The following is a 19,338-nucleotide window of genomic DNA, read 5'->3' on the forward strand; positions in this document are numbered from 1 at the left end:
AAGAAGCTGTGAATTTTTTAAAAGTACTGGTTTCTTTTGGGCACGGACGGAGTGAATGGCCTCCTGTTGACCTTGTCGCTGAAGATGAGCAAATTGGTGACCAATCAGTGCGAGTTGACCTTTGACAACAAGTTTGCAGAATATGACTGGTTCGGTTGAAGACGTCGTGTGACGTCGATAGGTGACACACATTTTGGTGAACTTTATGCATCATGATACTGGACCCCGAGTGGGTCGTCAATAACGCTTGACTGTATTGATTTTATAAATTGATCCATTGTGCTGTGGCTAATTTATTGCTGAAAGGTTTGTTCCATGAAACCCTTGGTGGATTTTCCTAGGTTACTGGCACAACCCTGATGATTGACTGCGCCGTTAGACGAGTTTATGATTATTTCTGCAATAGACTCTTTATTTTTTCTCAACATTTTGTCAATTTTTGGGATATAATCATTCAAATAGTTATGAAAAGTAATCACGTCCATCAAGTTACGCTTCAGCTGTCATATTCTGTAATCTGACAAACCGCTGTTCAGCTCAATGGAGCACCCGATTCGAGTGGTAGAAATGACAGTTCTCCAATAAGGAATATATTGTAGAAAAAAGCAAAAAACTGCTCGAAAGGAAGTGCTCCATTGTTGAGTACCGTAAACCGGGGTTACATTGATAGCCGGGTGACATTGGAAAGTTTTAGATTTTTATACATGATGAAAAATACGAATCAAATACAAACAGAATGGTGTGGCATTATACTTAGCTTGGTGGAGATGTGTTCAAAGTACATCCATAAAAATTCAATAGATAATTAATTAAAATTATAACTGAATATGATGATATAAACACTCTCAATAGTCATGTTTTATCCAAAACAAAAAGATTTTGAATCAAACATTGCACAGTGGGGCCAAACCCGGTGCTAATCCCATGAAATTGATTACGAGAAAGGCCGCAGGTTTTTTGACCTCAAAAATAGTGTTCTATACGTAAAAAAGCCTGATAAATCGAATGGTGATGACCCCATCCACCGGAGACCACGGGAACAGGTCCATTTTGCCCTTTTTCCCCTAAAAATCAATTTTCTCAAACTATTTGACCTGTACAGAAAAAGGCCGCAGGTTTTTTGACCTCAAAAATAGTGTTCTATACGTAAAAAAGTCCGATAAATCGAATGGTGATGACCCCATCCACCGGAGACCACGGGAACAGGTCCATTTTGCCCCTTTTCCCCTAAAAATCAATTTTCTCAAACTATTTGACCTGTACAGAAAAAGGCCGCAGGTTTTTTGACCTCAAAAATAGTGTTCTATACGTAAAAAAGCCTGATAAATCGAATGGTGATGACCCCATCCACCGGAGACCACGGGAACAGGTCCATTTTGCCCCTTTTTCCCCTAAAAATCAATTTTCTCAAACTATTTGACCTGTACAGAAAAAGGCCGCAGGTTTTTTGACCTCAAAAATAGTGTTCTATACGTAAAAAAGTCCGATAAATCGAATGGTGATGACCCCATCCACCGGAGACCACGAGAACAGGTCCATTTTGCCCCTTTTTCCCCTAAAAATCAATTTTCTCAAACTATTTGACCTGTACAGAAAAAGGCCGCAGGTTTTTTGACCTCAAAAAAAGTGTTCTATACGTAAAAAGCCTGATAAATCGAATGGTGATGACCCCATCCACCGGAGACCACGGGAACAGGTCCATTTTGCCCCTTTTCCCCTAAAAATCAATTTTCTCAAACTATTTGACCTGTACAGAAAAAGGCCGCAGGTTTTTTGACCTCAAAAATAGTGTTCTATACGTAAAAAAGTCCGATAAATCGAATGGTGATGACCCCATCCACCGGAGACCACGAGAACAGGTCCATTTTGCCCCTTTTTCCCCTAAAAATCAATTTTCTCAAACTATTTGACCTGTACAGAAAAATGCCGCAGGTTTTTTGACCTCAAAAATAGTGTTCTATACGTAAAAAAGTCCGATAAATCGAATGGTGATGACCCCATCCACCGGAGACCACGGGAACAGGTCCATTTTGCCCCTTTTTCCCCTAAAAATCAATTTTCTCAAACTATTTGACCTGTACAGAAAAAGGCCGCAGGTTTTCTGACCTCAAAAATAGTGTTCTATACGTAAAAAAGTCCGATAAATCGAATGGTGATGACCCCATCCACCGGAGACCACGGGAACAGGTCCATTTTGCCCCTTTTCCCCCTAAAAATCAATTTTCTCAAACTATTTGACCTGTACAGAAAAAGGCCGCAGGTTTTTTGACCTCAAAAATAGTGTTCTATACGTAAAAAGCCTGATAAATCGAATGGTGATGACCCCATCCACCGGAGACCACGGGAACAGGTCCATTTTGCCCCTTTTCCCCTAAAAATCAATTTTCTCAAACTATTTGACCTGTACAGAAAAAGGCCGCAGGTTTTTGACCTCAAAAATAGTGTTCTATACGTAAAAAGCCTGATAAATCGAATGGTGATGACCCCATCCACCGGAGACCACGGGAACAGGTCCATTTTGCCCCTTTTCCCCTAAAAATCAATTTTCTCAAACTATTTGACCTGTACAGAAAAAGGCCGCAGGTTTTCTGACCTCAAAAATAGTGTTCTATACGTAAAAAAGTCCGATAAATCGAATGGTGATGACCCCATCCACCGGAGACCACGAGAACAGGTCCATTTTGCCCCTTTTTCCCCTAAAAATCAATTTTCTCAAACTATTTGACTTGTACAGAAAAAGGCCGCAGGTTTTTTGACCTCAAAAAAAGTGTTTTATACGTAAAAAGCCTGATAAATCGAATGGTGATGACCCCATCCACCGGAGACCACGGGAACAGGTCCATTTTGCCCCTTTTTCCCCTAAAAATCAATTTTCTCAAACTATTTGACCTGTACAGAAAAAGGCCGCAGGTTTTCTGACCTCAAAAATAGTGTTCTATACGTAAAAAAGTCCGATAAATCGAATGGTGATGACCCCATCCACCGGAGACCACGGGAACAGGTCCATTTTGCCCCTTTTCCCCTAAAAATCAATTTTCTCAAACTATTTGACCTGTACAGAAAAAGGCCGCAGGTTTTTTGACCTCAAAAATAGTGTTCTATACGTAAAAAAGTCCGATTTTTTTTTGTTGAGCCTTGATACCACTGCGACCAATTAGAGGAATATTGTGGTGTTAGAAGTCCGATAAATCGAATGGTGATGACCCCATCCACCGGAGACCACGGGAACAGGTCCATTTTGCCCCTTTTCCCCTAAAAATCAATTTTCTCAAACTATTTGACCTGTACAGAAAAAGGCCGCAGGTTTTTTGACCTCAAAAATAGTGTTTTATACGTAAAAAAGCCTGATAAATCGAATGGTGATGACCCCATCCACCGGAGACCACGGGAACAGGTCCATTTTGCCCCTTTTCCCCTAAAAATCAATTTTCTCAAACTATTTGACCTGTACAGAAAAAGGCCGCAGGTTTTTTGACCTCAAAAATAGTGTTCTATACGTAAAAAAGCCTGATAAATCGAATGGTGATGACCCCATCCACCGGAGACCACGGGAACAGGTCCATTTTGCCCCTTTTCCCCTAAAAATCAATTTTCTCAAACTATTTGACCTGTACAGAAAAAGACCGCAGGTTTTTTGACCTCAAAAATACGAAAAATAAGAATAAAATAATTTAAGAATTTAAGAATTTAAGAATTTAAGAATTTGAGAATTTAAGAATTTAAGAATTTGAGAATTTAAGAATTTAAGAATTTAAGAATTTAAGAATTTAAGAATTTAAGAATTTAAGAATTTAAGAATTTAAGAATTTAAGAGAATAAGAATTTAAGAATTTAAGAATTTAAGAATTTCGATTTATCGGACTTTTTTACGTATAGAACACTATTTTTGAGGTCAGAAAACCTGCGGCCTTTTTCTGTACAGGTCAAATAGTTTGAGAAAATTGATTTTTAGGGGAAAAGGAGCAAAATGGACCTGTTCCCGTGGTCTCCGGTGGATGGGGTCATCACCATTCAATTTATCAGGCTTTTTACGTATAGAACACTATTTTGAGGTCAAAACCTGCGGCCTTTTTCTGTACAGGTCAAATAGTTTGAGAAAATTGATTTTAGGGGAAAAGGGGCAAAATGGACCTGTTCCGTGGTCTCCGGTGGATGGGGTCATCACCATTCGATTTATCAGGCTTTTACGTATAGAACACTATTTTGAGGTCAAAAACCTGCGGCCTTTTTCTGTACAGGTCAAATAGTTTAAGAAAATTGATTTTTAGGGAAAAGGGCAAAATGGACCTGTTCCGTGGTCTCCGGTGGATGGGGTCATCACCATTCGATTTATCGGACTTTTTTACAAATAGAACACTATTTTTGAGGTCAAAAAACCTGCGGCCTTTTTCTGTACAGGTCAATTTAAGAATTTAAGAATTTAAGAATTTAAGAATTTAAGAATTTAAGAATTTAAGAATTTAAGAATTTAAGAATTTAAGAATTTAAGAATTTAAGAATTTAAGAATTTAAGAATTTAAGAATTTAAGAATTTAAGAATTTAAGAATTTAAGAATTTAAGAATTTAAGAATTTAAGAATTTAAGAATTTAATAATTTAAGAAATTAAGAAATTAAGAATTTAAGAATTTAAGAATTTAAGAATTTAAGAATTTAAGAATTTAAGAATTTAAGAATTTAAGAATTTAAGAATTTAAGAATTAAAGAATTTAAGAATTTAAGAATTTAAGAATTTAAGAATTTAAGAATTTAAGAATTTAAGAATTTAAGAATTTAAGAATTTAAGAATTTAAGAATTTAAGAATTTAAGAATTTAAGAATTTAAGAATTTAAGAATTTAAGAATTTAAGAATTTAAGAATTTAAGAATTTAAGAATTTAATAATTTAAGAATTTAATAATTTAAGAAATTAAGAATTTAAGAATTTAAGAATTTAAGAATTTAAGAATTTAAGAATTTAAGAATTTAAGAATTTAAGAATTTAAGAATTTAAGAATTTAAGAATTTAAGAATTTAAGAATTTAAGAATTTAAGAATTTAAGAATTTAAGAATTTAAGAATTTAAGAATTTAATAATTTAAGAAATTAAGAAATTAAGAATTTAAGAATTTAAGAATTTAAGAATTTAAGAATTTAAGAATTTAAGAATTTAAGAATTTAAGAATTTAAGAATTTAAGAATTTAAGAATTTAAGAATTTAAGAATTTAAGAATTTAAGAATTTAAGAATTTAAGAATTTAAGAATTTAAGAATTTAAGAATTTAAGAATTTAAGAATTTAAGAATTTAAGAATTTAAGAATTTAAGAATTTAAGAATTTAAGAATTTAAGAATTTAAGAATTTAAGAATTTAAGAATTTAAGAATTTAAGAATTTAAGAATTTAAGAATTTAAGAATTTAAGAATTTAAGAATTTAAGAATTTAAGAATTTAAGAATTTAAAAATTTAAGAATTTAAGAATTTAAAAATTTAAGAATTTAAGAATTTAAGAATTTAAGAATTTAAGAATTTAAGAATTTAAGAATTTAAGAATTTAAGAATTTAAGAATTTAAGAATTAAATTTAAGAATTTAAGAATTTAAGAATTTAAGAATTTAAGAATTTAAGAATTTAAGAATTTAAGAATTTCAAATTTAAATTTAAGAATTTAAAATTTAAGAATTTAAGAATTTAAGAATTTAAGAATTTAAGAATTTAAATTTAAGAATTTAAGAATTTAAGAATTTAATAATTTAAGAAATTAAGAAATTAAGAATTTAAGAATTTAAGAATTTAAGAATTTAAGAATTTAAGAATTTAAGAATTTAAGAATTTAAGAATTTAAGAATTTAAGAATTTAAGAATTTAAGAATTTAAGAATTTAAGAATTTAAGAATTTAAGAATTTTAGAATTTTAGAATTTAAGAATTTAAGAATTTAAGAATTTCGATTTATCGGACTTTTTTACGTATAGAACACTATTTTTGAGGTCAGAAAACCTGCGGCCTTTTTCTGTACAGGTCAAATAGTTTGAGAAAATTGATTTTTAGGGGAAAAGGAGCAAAATGGACCTGTTCCCGTGGTCTCCGGTGGATGGGGTCATCACCATTCAATTTATCAGGCTTTTTTACGTATAGAACACTATTTTGAGGTCAAAACCTGCGGCCTTTTTCTGTACAGGTCAAATAGTTTGAGAAAATTGATTTTTAGGGGAAAAGGGGCAAAATGGACCTGTTCCCGTGGTCTCCGGTGGATGGGGTCATCACCATTCGATTTATCAGGCTTTTTTACGTATAGAACACTATTTTTGAGGTCAAAAAACCTGCGGCCTTTTTCTGTACAGGTCAAATAGTTTAAGAAAATTGATTTTTAGGGGAAATAGGGGCAAAATGGACCTGTTCCCGTGGTCTCCGGTGGATGGGGTCATCACCATTCGATTTATCGAACTTTTTTACGTATAGAACACTATTTTTGAGGTCAGAAAACCTGCGGCCTTTTCTGTACAGGTCAAATAGTTTGAGAAAATTGATTTTTAGGGGAAAAAGGGCAAAATGGACCTGTTCCCGTGGTCTCCGGTGGATGGGGTCATCACCATTCGATTTATCAGGCTTTTTACGTATAGAACACTATTTTGAGGTCAAAACCTGCGGCCTTTTTCTGTACAGGTCAAATAGTTTGAGAAAATTGATTTTTAGGGGAAAAAGGGCAAAATGGACCTGTTCCCGTGGTCTCCGGTGGATGGGGTCATCACCATTCGATTTATCGGACTTTTTTACGTATAGAACACTATTTTTGAGGTCAAAACCTGCGGCCTTTTTCTGTACAGGTCAAATAGTTTGAGAAAATTGATTTTTAGGGAAAGGGGCAAAATGGACCTGTTCCGTGGTCTCCGGTGGATGGGGTCATCACCATTCGATTTATCGGACTTTTTACGTATAGAACACTATTTTTGAGGTCAAAAACCTGCGGCCTTTTTCTGTACAGGTCAAATAGTTTGAGAAAATTGATTTTTAGGGGAAAAGGGGCAAAATGGACCTGTTCCCGTGGTCTCCGGTGGATGGGGTCATCACCATTCGATTTATCAGGCTTTTTTACATATAGAACACTAATTTTGAGGTCAAAAAACCTGCGGCCTTTCTCGTAATCAATTTCATGGGATTAGCACCGGGTTTGGCCCCACTGTGCATTGGACTGCATCATCGGAAACTTTAGGCTAAGTGTAAAGTTCTAAGTGAGTCAAAAATATTCTAAGTGAGTCAAAAATATCTTTATTTTTAGTAGAATAATTTTCTAAGTTAATTTTGAATTGTTTTGAATCATGCTAGATAGTTTGTTTTTAGGGCAACATATATCATATAGCAATGAGTTTGGATCAAATTTGGCTTTTTTATTTACTTAACCTCAAATTTATATAAATATTATTACATATAAAAAAACATTTAAATTCATTGTTTTCAAATTAAAATTAAAAGAAACATTGCTTATAATCAGGCTTAAATTTGTAAGAAACACAGTGCCTGTCAAAGTTAAGCCGTTTTAAAAATAAATTCTAAAGTATGTTCTTAGAACAACTTTTTTGAAAATAAAAAAAAAACATCCATGAAACTTGTGTGATCCAGTCCAGTACACGTTTAGAAATATAAACCATAAGTTGCTTTACTAGTGCTTTACCCTATCACTTCGGCGTCTTAACGGTCTTAATTATTCTCTAGATAGTTAAGTCCAAAAACATAAAAAAAATGATTTTAAAATAAATGTTATTCTTATAAAAACACCGGTGTCATCTGGTACGAAATACTTAAACTTATTGAATGTTAAAAATGAATCAAAAATGTTTTTTTGGAATCTTCATTTTATACAGTTTGGAGGGTGTTCAAAGCGTTATTCATATGGTTGACGTAGAATTATAGTGGTTTCAGAACATTTTTTCACAGAAATGCTGTTATGGTTGAGAAATACAGTTTTTCCTTAGGGGCGCAAATCACCCCCTCTCACTCTATTTAGTTTACACGAAAAGATGTCTTAGTCTTTTATGAGCTGCCTTCAAAGTAAATCTCTGTTTGAATGTCGATTTTCTCACGTTGTGATATGCTGAAGCAAGACTGCTTTTTTGTTTTTTTTTTGCGCTTTGTATTTGAAGGTGAATAAGATAAATTTGAAAGTTTGAAGTTTTTCCTTAGGGGACGCAATGGGAAATGGAATCAAACTCAGCACTCACGGAGAGGACTGGCGCCTTATCCCGATCGGCTATCCGACCGATGAAAAGTGAAATGTTCAATTGCCCCTTATCAGTTAGACATTTCGGTCAAGTAGGTAGGTTTATCTGAAGATTTTTTTTATGAATTCATTGCTTTATATCAAATTTTTGACAAAGGAATATTAGTTATACTTTGGCAAAAAAATATATGAAATAATGTAAAATTTATACAATTATTGTGATAGTGCAAAAGATCTTACTATACTTTTTAGTTTGAATGGTACGCTTGCAAAACATTTTGTTTATTTTTTATTTCTTTTGACACAAGTCGAGGGTCATAAACTTTATCTTAAATTTGTAAGAGTCATGTATTAAAAATAAAATGCGTTTTTTGCAATGTTATGAACGCACTGATTCACTTATCAAATAGTCATGTCAAGTGACAATAACATCAATGTTTTTGTATTAGCCTTTTGTTTTTTAAAACGTATAAAAAGTTTACTTTTTTGTAGAGTCAAGGCAGATAATGTCATGATTCAAATTCCCGGACGCATAGAATCCCGGACACTTCATCTTGTTTTATCAATTATTTGGACATATGTTCGCATTATGAATGTAGATGAATTCTAACATCAATTTCATTTGAAGTTTGTTTGAACGCTGTAGTTAGTGCCAAAACATTTAAAAAGATTAAAACTATAAGTTTACCAAAAATTGTGAAACATTTCACTGAAATATTTCATAAGCGTCCGAAGCACCGGGAATGCAAAGCAGAATTTATGGTTTTAATTTCCTTAATTTCTAGCAAATTTTTATATAAAATATCAATTGTTTTAGTGTTAACAGCTTATGTGAGACCTACAGAATGCCCTTCACTAACATTTCAGTCCAAATTTGTGCGATATATATCAATATAAATCAAGTGTCCGGAATTCGAAGCAAAAGTGTCCGGATTTCGAATCAGCTTTATCAGTGTCCGGGATTCGAAGCACAACAAGTCATGTTAATTTTAAAATTCTAATGAAAAATTATTGGAAAACACATATCTTGCATGAATTCTCTTAAAACAGACTGTTTATACTACATCCTGATGATGTTTCTACATTTCCAACTTATTACATGATTTTTTTGCCAGCTATCACAAACATGATATGCTACTAAGTGTCCGGATTTCGAATCATGACGTTAGAAGAACTTTTTTTGGTCTAAAACAAATGATAATAACACATTATTTTCTTCGATGTGATACTTTATTTGTAAATGAAATTACCATCTATGGTAGACATAGTAACTTTTCTTTTTTAATATAAATTAGGAATAGAGACGGTACCTGGTTCCATTTCACACAGTGGTATAATAAATATATTTTAAGTGCGTTCATTATTAGGTTTGTTACTGTTTTTTTTTGAAATCCAAAGTATTTAAAACAAACACGATGCTGTTTACTTCTTTGACAATGTTGAATATTTTGTTAGGAATAAATGCGTTCAATCTCTGGCGCTTTATTAATACTTACCACCTTTTACTTTTGTTTTATAAAAAACATTGCATTTATTTTTCAATTATGATTTAATATTAAACAAAAATAAATTAAACATTTTTTCTCCATTAGTTTTACCCAATCAATGCTTCCACAACTTCTTCCGCTTGAATAGAACAACTGAGAATGCTAGCTCCAAATTTGGTTTCTGGGCTATCAGGTAGAGTGCCAACATCAGACTAGCCGCAGGCATCTTCAACACATTTGTGTGGCTTTTAAGCCGTAATAAATTTAATTTTCAACTTCCAATGTCGTTCAGTTCTTTTCCAGAGGGGCAGCTCTTCTTGGGCGTTTTAGTCTGCGGGCCGTATCGTATCGTCGTCACACTGGTTATGGGTTTAAATCTGCAGTCGTTTGCTAATTGGAACCATACTGAATATGAAATTAGGAGTGGTCCGGGGGTATATAAAAGAATTCCTTGCCCCGGAATGGCTCGCATTTCCAGCAAACATCTATCGACACAGTTGTTGCAGCACAGTCCCAGCCCAAACTCTCCAGAATGAAGGTCCTCGTCGTTTTCGCCGTGATTGCCGTGGCCGCCGTGATGGCCGACACCAAGATCCTCAAGTACGAGAACGTCCAGGATGGCGAAGGAACCTACAAATATGCGTAAGTCTCGTGCAGTGTGTGATCCCACGGTCATTCTAACATCGACCCCTTATTCAACAGTTACGAAACCGACGATGGTACGTCCCACGTCGAGCAGGGAGACCAGAAGGGTGAAGATCTGACCGTGCAGGGCAACTTCAAGTTCATCGGTGATGACGGCCAGGAGTACAAAGTAAAATACGTCGCGGACGGAAACACTGGATTCCGCGCTGAGGGTGCCCACATCCCGAACGAGTATGTCGACAAGCTGTCCACTCTGTAAGCAAGGGGAGCAGGAGTGGTTAGGAATAAGTAGTTTGTAATAAAAAAAGTGATATTGGAGCGATTTTAGATGACGTGTTTGTTGTTTGCAGGAGAGGTTCAAGTTTCAAAGTTTCAATGCAAGTTTCCCATCAAGGAAGACAAAACAAGATGACATTTCATCAACCGGTTGGAGAAACAAAATCACAAAACGAGTATTATTTTTGAAGTTTAGCCTATGCAATGTTTTGGGCAATTGTTTTTTTTTTATTATTATTGTGTATTTAATCAACAACGTTTTCGCCGTCCATTGGATTGGACCATTTTTGGATTGAAAGCTATAAGAGAAACGGAGTTTAATTCTTTATTTAAGATTTACCAAATGATGCTTGCAACCTTTAGTGAACATAAAGGCTGACTTCTCTTAGGTTAAATTGCATTATTTTTCCATTTTGATCTATTTGATCAAAACAACTGTCTGTTGTCTGTCCATGTCTGTTTGATGGTAGGCAACGGTTCCGTCTTTTGAGGGCTCAGGACTATTTGAGTTGCCCTCCCCCACCAAAACTGAGACAGCACTCGATGCATGATTTTTTTTTAAAACATCAGCAATTGAGCAAATGATAAAATGATATTGTTGAGAATACGCATAAGTATGCCTTGACTTGATATTGACTTAATGTAATTTGTTGAATAAATCATTCTAGTTTTGTTCGTTGCCCCTGCAAGACGTGTTCTGCCAACAGATATGGCTTTTAATGGTTTGATATTTTACATCTATTATATGCATAAACATTTTGTAATTTTTGTTTTAACAACCATCTCTCTTCTCAATTTTCTGACCGTGGAATGGTGTGACCAATTGATGATATAAAAATATTTTTTTTTGTGTGGAGCGTGGACTATAGGTTGACAATAAAAAATAAATGGATATCCCACCCCTGGCTTGATTTCTTAGGCAAAATATGTTTCTTTGGAAATTTTAAGCCACATCAGCCACAATTGGGGTCGCTGTTGAGCGTTAAAATTTGTAACGGAAAATCGCAAAAGTCTACGAGGAAAAACAACGCTTCAAGATTTTGACGGATGCACAGAGAAAAAAGAGTTCCCAACATCGTGAACAAGTGTTCATGAAAATGGGAACCACGAACAAAGTGTTCAAATCCCATGGTACGTTTTTGGAAATCGTTCCATGGGATTTGAACACTTTGTTCGTGGTTTCCATTTTCATGAACGCTTGTTCACGATTTTGGGAACTCTTTTTTCACCGTGTTGTAGCGCAGTTTTCGTCCAAATTTGTCAAAGTGTGAATTCTTCTACAGAACTTTAGTATTATATAATAATATTATAATATTTGTTTCAATTTTATTTCTTTGAACACTCCTATTGCGGGTATTTTTGAAGATGTGTATCATTATCATTTTTTTTAATATGAAAAATAGTAGGTTGTTAAATAAAATATATACATTTTTTTAGAATATTTGCGATCCGAGTTGTTCCTGATTTTCAATGATATTTTTTTTAGCAAAAAGTATTTTCTTACTTACCGTCATCAGGGGTGACATTGGGTCTGGGGGTGAGATTGGGTCATACAAAAATGCTGAAATTTATATGACCCAATTTCACCCCCCAGATCCAACGTCACTTCTGATGACGGTACTTCGTTGTGTATCTTTAACATGTTTTTCAATATAAAATCCGATTTATTTTCATTTTCATTATTTGTTTTCCAAATAAATTTTCCAATTTCCCCTACACAAGCTAAGCTCAACAGCGACCCCTAAACCTTAACAGAATTGGCTTAAAATTAGCACAGTTAAATATTCTGACATAAGAAATCGACCCAAACGATATCACCAAGCCTTTCCCAAAGTTTTCAATTTATAGCTCACAATTGCCAACGTCTCACCCATAAGTGCCCACGTGGTTCTGTGGTTTGAATAACACGTACTGAAATTGATTTTATGTAAATGACTTTTTGAATAAACCATGTATGTCGGCAATATGAACTCAACTAACAAAGACATTATTAAAACTAATATGCCAACGTTGGAGGCAAGATGGAACTAGATGCTGCTCCCCTATTCAGACATAAATGGTACGAATCAATTTCAAGATACCAGGCGATAGATCATTTCCATAGGAAGAACGTGTGTTACATGACATGCCTTATTTAATGTGTTTCAGATTCATGGATGCCTCTGTGCTCTCTAATGCTAACTAGATAGGAAAACTAGCAAGCTTAGTACAAGAGAACACAAAGGCGTCGATTTGCTTAGGCGCCATCCACAAATCACGTTACATTTAAGGGGGGAAGGGGAATATGCTACGATGGTGAAGAGAGAATGGGGAGAACTGATTTTTTTGAAAATTTGCTACGTCATTTGTGGTCATAGCTATTCTCCGCTTGAATCAGTATCATCCGTCAGTTTCCCACTGACATCAAGGTATCATTTCATCAGTTCAATACTAGAGCTCTGTCAAACTTCAAACATTCATCGACTCCAACTTGTTTCATTCTTTTCAGACATAATTATGAGTGTATCATGCATAATGAAGCTTCGAAAAAATTTGAATCACTAATTTCGCTGACCTTGGTGGATGTCTTTGCTTTCGTCGTCCAATAATAACCCTCAACCGATTCCGCATGGTTCGGCCGGTGGATCTAACAGGTTATCCCCACACCCGGCAACGGATGAGACGAAGATCACACCCGGTTCAATAAAGAGTATCGGCTTGGCCTTTCGCTAGTTAGAATTTTGGTTGGTAACTTCTTCGTTGTGATTTTAACCAACTCCAACGCTTATCTAAGCTTCGCAAACCAGTCTTTATATCTGCGCGAATAAAAATCCCAAAAAAAACTTGATTCGGACATAAAATTCAAATTTTCCTATCGACTGGTATCTGCGAAAGTGAAGACGATACCGACGTGATCTACCCACCAAAAAAATGGAAATTAGCCAGCCAGAACCTGTACGACGCGTTCGACAGGTTTTGCTTTCAGTTCTAATAAAAGTGTCGATGTGTCGCTTAGTGGATGCTTCTTAAAATATTTCAACCTGGGTCACATTTTTTTTAAATAACGCAAACTTCCAGCACACCGTTTCTATGGATCTACCTTAAGGAAAAATGCCCAACTATCTTCTGACCATAGCGACAATTTACGCTCCAACATTCAAGGACACTATAAATTAGACTTGGACGAAATCCGGCAAGAAAGACACACGAGTTCTGTGGGATTAGATTGGGTATGTTTCGGGAATAAAAATGTTAGATGGCATAAGCTGATCACTTTGCGAAGGCAGGTGGGCTGACATTTAGGAGCGCTATTGTGTGAACCCGTTCTTGACGAGTTTTTTTTTAGAAACATGTCGCAGGAATATTCGATTATAAGAAATTAAATTTTAAATACATAAAAATAGCCTGCTGTAAAAAGTGAGGACGTGTGATCAAATTACAAAATATTTTTTTAGAAGAAGTCCTGTCATTCTAGCAATGAACTACTCACAAAACGTTCACAGAGTAATTTTTAATGCAGAATTTGCTGAACGTTCAAAAATAAATTTCAAGGGCACATAATCAAGTTGCAGAGGTGAAAATTAAAAAAAAACTGGTTAAAATAGTCAAAATCATAACTTTATCAAAACAAAGGCGTTTTTGTAAAATTCTGATGACTTACAAAGAATACAGGCAAACACATTATATTTATACATCACAATTTTTGTTTTTGTCTGGTCTACAACTTTGTAGAACAAACACCCAAAACTGGACATTGCTCGTCCGAGAGACAGAGAACACAGCTCGCGATGGGTGAGAGAATTATTCTCTCGAGGATCATTTGCCATAAAAGTTCATCCGTCAAAAAAAAAAAAACTAATAGTGTCGACTGCGGGTATCGAACCAAAGACCTTTGACAGACTGACCCAATGACTTAACTGCTTCGGCCACAGACTGAGGTGGTGATGTCCCAATGTTTCAATTAACATTTCTTTGGGCCACTACGATTTTGAGCATGGAGACTTGAGGAGTGAAAAAAATACTCTCTTTGTGCCGATGTCGATGTAACCAAATAACCATGATACTTGATGGAAGAACTCTAAAACGACCAGTCACGCGTTGACTAATGACCACACACTTCATTCAGGACACGCACTGGCTTATGTTACCGGCTGCTGCTGGATGATGTTGCGAAGATCCATTCTCGCTAGCCATCGTCCAAAGTTTGGATCTTTTTTTTTGCTTTCGGTCACGATCCTCTCATCTCTTTGTATTCTTCCGCGCGAGTTGGTCCTTCTTTATGATCTGTCACCCGCCGCAGCATCCTCTCTTTCTCTCAAGCTCACCCTCAAAAGCGATCTTCGCGCTCGATCGCAACCGCTCTCACAGCTTGAGATTTTTTTACGAGGTAGTTTGTTTGCTGAATAAATAATCAAGCTGCTCTGCGGCTCTGTGGCATCGGTGGTGACATTTTCGGTGATCAGAGCAAGAAGGCATCAAGAAGTTTGGAAAGCTGTCTCGTTTTAATTTTTGGTGTTTAGCTACAGCTTAACTTGTAAGTTCCATAGAGAACTTTGAACAAAATCTTTAATAATATGTTTCATGTTGATAATAAACAAGAGATTTTTTGAGATATTTCTAAAAGATATATTTTAAATTGAGTCAATGCAACTGAATCTAAAAATCTAAAAATCTAAAAATCTAAAAATCTAAAAATCTAAAAATCTAAAAATCTAAAAATCTAAAAATCTAAAAATCTAAAAATCTAAAAATCTAAAAATCTAAAAATCTAAAAATCTAAAAATCTAAAAATCTAAAAATCTAAAAATCTAAAAATCTAAAAATCTAAAAATCTAAAAATCTAAAATCTAAAATTTAAAAATCTAAAAATCTAAAAATCTAAAAATCTAAAAATCTAAAAATCTAAAAATCTAAAAATCTAAAAATCTAAAAATCTAAAAATCTAAAAATCTAAAATCTAAAAATCTAAAATCTAAAAATCTAAAAATCTAAAAATCTAAAAATCTAAAAATCTAAAAATCTAAAAATCTAAAAATCTAAAAATCTAAAAATCTAAAATCTAAAAATCTAAAATCTAAAATCTAAAAATCTAAAAATCTAAAATCTAAAATCTAAAAATCTAAAAATCTAAAAATCTAAAAATCTAAAATCTAAAAATCTAAAATCTAAAAATCTAAAAATCTAAAATCTAAAAATCTAAAAATCTAAAAATCTAAAATATAAAAACTAAAAAAACTAAAAATCTAAAATCTAAAATCTAAAAATCTAAAAATCTAAAAATCTAAAAATCTAAAAATCTAAAAATCTAAAATCTAAAAATCTAAAAATCTAAAAATCTAAAAATCTAAAAATCTAAAATCTAAAATCTAAAATCTAAAAATCTAAAAATCTAAAAATCTAAAAATCTAAAAATCTAAAAATCTAAAAATCTAAAAATCTAAAAATCTAAAAATCTAAAAATCTAAAAATCTAAAAATCAAAAAATCAAAAAATCAAAAAATCAAAAAATCAAAAAATCAAAAAATCTAAAAATCGAAAAATCGAAAAATCGAAAAATCTAAAAATCTTAAAATCTAAAAATCTAAAAATCTAAAAATCTAAAAATCTAAAAATCTAAAAATCTAAAAATCTAAAAATCTAAAAATCTAAAAAAACTAAAAATCTAAAAATCTAGATATCTAAAAATCTAAAAATCTAAAAATCTAAAAATCTAAAAATCTAAAATCTAAAAATCTAAAATCTAAAAAATCTAAAAATCTAAAAATCTAAAAATCTAAAAATCTAAAATCTAAAAATCTAAAATCTAAAATCTAAAAATCTAAAAATCTAAAAATCTAAAAATCTAAAAATCTAAAAATCTAAAATCTAAAATCTAAAATCTAAAAATCTAAAAATCTAAAATCTAAAAATCTAAAAATCTAAAAATCTAAAAATCTAAAAATCTAAAATCTAAAAATCTAAAATCTAAAAATCTAAAATCTAAAATCTAAAAATCTAAAATCTAAAAATCTAAAAATCTAAAAATCTAAAATCTAAAATCTAAAAATCTAAAAATCTAAAAAAAAAATCTAAAAATCTAAAAATCTAAAATCTAAAATCTAAAAATCTAAAATCTAAAAATCTAAAAATCTAAAAATCTAAAAATCTAAAAATCTAAAAATCTAAAAATTTAAAATCTAAAAATCTAAAAATCTAAAAATCTAAAATCTAAAAATCTAAAAATCTAAAAATCTAAAATCTAAAAATCTAAAATCTAAAAATCTAAAAATCTAAAAATCTAAAAATCTAAAAATCTAAAAATCTAAAAATCTAAAAATCTAAAATCTAAAATCTAAAAATCTAAAAATCTAAAAATCTAAAAATCTAAATCTAAAAATCTAAAAATCTAAAAATCTAAAAATCTAAAATCTAAAATCTAAAAATCTAAAAATCTAAAAATCTGAAAATCTAAAATCTAAAAATCTAGAAATCTAAAAATCTAAAAATCTAAAATCTAAAAATCTAAAATCTAAAAATCTAAAATCTAAAAATCTAAAAATCTAAAAATCTAAAAATCTAAAAATCTAAAAATCTAAAATCTAAAAATCTAAAATCTAAAAATCTAAAAATCTAAAAATCTAAAAATCTAAAAATCTAAAAATCTAAAATCTAAAAATCTAAAAATCTAAAATCTAAAAATCTAAAATCTAAAAATCTAAAATCTAAAATCTAAAATCTAAAAATCTAAAAATCTAAAAATCTAAAAATCTAAAAATCTAAAAATCTAAAAATCTAAAAATCTAAAATCTAAAAATCTAAAAATCTAAAAATCTAAAAATCTAAAAATCTAAAAATCTAAAAATCTAAAAATCTAAAAATCTAAAAATCTAAAAATCTAAAATCTAAAAATCAAAAATCTAAAAATCTAAAAATCTAAAAATCTAAAAATCTAAAAATATAAAAAACTAAAATCTAAAAATCTAAAAATCTAAAAATCTAAAATCTAAAAATCTAAAAATCTAAAAATCTAAAAATCTAAAATCTAAAAATCTAAAATCTAAAAATCTAAAAACTAAAAATCTAAAAATCTTAAAATCTAGATATCTAAAATCTAAAAATCTAAAAATCTAAAAATCTAAAAATCTAAAAATCTAAAAATCTAAAAATCTAAAAATCTAAAAATCTAAAAATCTAAAAATCTAAAAATCTAAAAATCTAAAAATCTAAAAATCTAAAAATCTAAAAATCTAAAAATCTTAAAATCAAAAAATCAAAAAATCTAAAAATCGAAAAATCGAAAAATCGAAAAATCTAAAAATCTTAAAATCTAAAAATCTAAAAATCTAAAAATCTAAAAATCTAAAAATCTAAAAATCTAAAAATCTAAAAATCTAAAAATCTAAAAATCTAAAAATCTAAAAATCTAAAAATCTAAAAATCTAAAAAACTAAAAATCTAAAAATCTAAAAATCTAGATATCTAAAAATCTAAAAATCTAAAAATCTAAAAATCTAAAAATCTAAAAATCTAAAAATCTAAAAATCTAAAAATCTAAAAATCTAAAAATCTAAAAATCTAAAAATCTAAAAATCTAAAATCTAAAAATCTAAAAATCTAAAAATCTAAAATCTAAAAATCTAAAAATCTAAAATCTAAAAATCTAAAATCTAAAATCTAAAATCTAAAAATCTAAAAATCTAAAAATCTAAAAATCTAAAAATCTAAAAATCTAAAAATCTAAAAATCTAAAAATCTAAAAATCTAAAAATCTAAAAATCTAAAAATCTAAAAATCTAAAAATCTAAAAATCTAAAAATCTAAAAATCTAAAAATCTAAAAATCTAAAAATCTAAAAATCTAAAAATCTAAAAATCTAAAAATCTAAAAATCTAAAAATCTAAAAATCTAAAAATCTAAAAATCTAAAAATCTAAAAATCTAAAAATCTAAACATCTAAAAATCTAAAAATCTGAAAATCTTAAAATCTTAAAATCTAAAAATCTCAAATTCTAAAAATCTAATCTAATAGTTTTATAATCTAGAAATCTAGGTACCTAATAATCTGGAAATTTTAAAATCATTTATTGAAAATTTGCTTCTGAGAAACTGTTTCTTTGTTTTTACTATGTCTTTTCTGAAAACGATGAATTGTTTTGGGGCTTGAAATGTTTTTTTTTTAATTTCCAAAAAAACAGTAGTTTACGTAGGATTTGTATGCTTCCATTGAACCTGAAATGGATTATTATTTTTTTAACCAAGGTATTGACGAAGCTGTATTTTTATGATCTGTTTTTTTATGTTTTTCCAATATTCAAGTAGCTTAATGATCTTTCATTTGAAAACAATCTCTCAAACATTTAAGGAGTATTCAACATACATCGGCTAATTTGCAATCAACTAACGATTATTTATGATGCGTTTTTGTGTGTGTGTGTGTTTTTTTTTTTTCATTTAAATTTCATGTTAATTTTGTATTGAACACATTTTAAAAGGAAAATTTTCTTTGCATTACATTGCCTTTCTTATAAAATTTAGACAATGACATTTGCAAGCCAATTCATACCAATAAAGCTAAAAATATTATGAAATTTTTTTTAACTAATCTTCTAAAGCCCTATCTTGCTGAGTGCCATGGAATCGACAACGCATCATCTTCAATTTCTTCCTGATCAGTCACCATCACCAACAAGTTTATTGTGTGTGTGTGCGAGAGATGGTTCCGAAAAAAAGCTCTTCGGCGATGTCCGGCGTGCAAGGACGACCATGGCGCGCGCGTG

The 19,338-nt window shown here is 31.0% G+C and overlaps 1 protein-coding gene across 1 annotated transcript; it reads left to right on the forward strand.

Moving 5' to 3' along the window:
• The first annotated feature begins 10,128 nt into the window (after positions 1 to 10,128).
• On the forward strand, positions 10,129 to 10,654 carry LOC6049800 (flexible cuticle protein 12). The gene is made up of 2 exons (XM_001866471.2): positions 10,129 to 10,324; positions 10,385 to 10,654. The coding sequence occupies exons 1-2, from the start codon at positions 10,215 to 10,217 to the stop codon at positions 10,584 to 10,586; spliced, it is 312 nt and encodes a 103-aa protein (XP_001866506.2). The 5' UTR covers positions 10,129 to 10,214; the 3' UTR covers positions 10,587 to 10,654.
• The last annotated feature ends 8,684 nt before the right edge of the window (positions 10,655 to 19,338 follow it).

This window comes from Culex quinquefasciatus, chromosome 3 (assembly GCF_015732765.1).
Source record: "Culex quinquefasciatus strain JHB chromosome 3, VPISU_Cqui_1.0_pri_paternal, whole genome shotgun sequence".
NCBI lineage: Eukaryota > Metazoa > Arthropoda > Insecta > Diptera > Culicidae > Culex > Culex quinquefasciatus.

Coding starts and splice junctions, on each gene's coding strand:
- LOC6049800 (XM_001866471.2), top strand. CDS start 10,215: ATGAAGGTCCTCGTCGTTTTCGCCGTGATTGCCGTGGCCGCCGTGATG. Junction 10,325..10,384: donor GAAGGAACCTACAAATATGC/GTAAGTCTCGTG, acceptor CTTATTCAACAG/TTACGAAACCGACGATGGTA.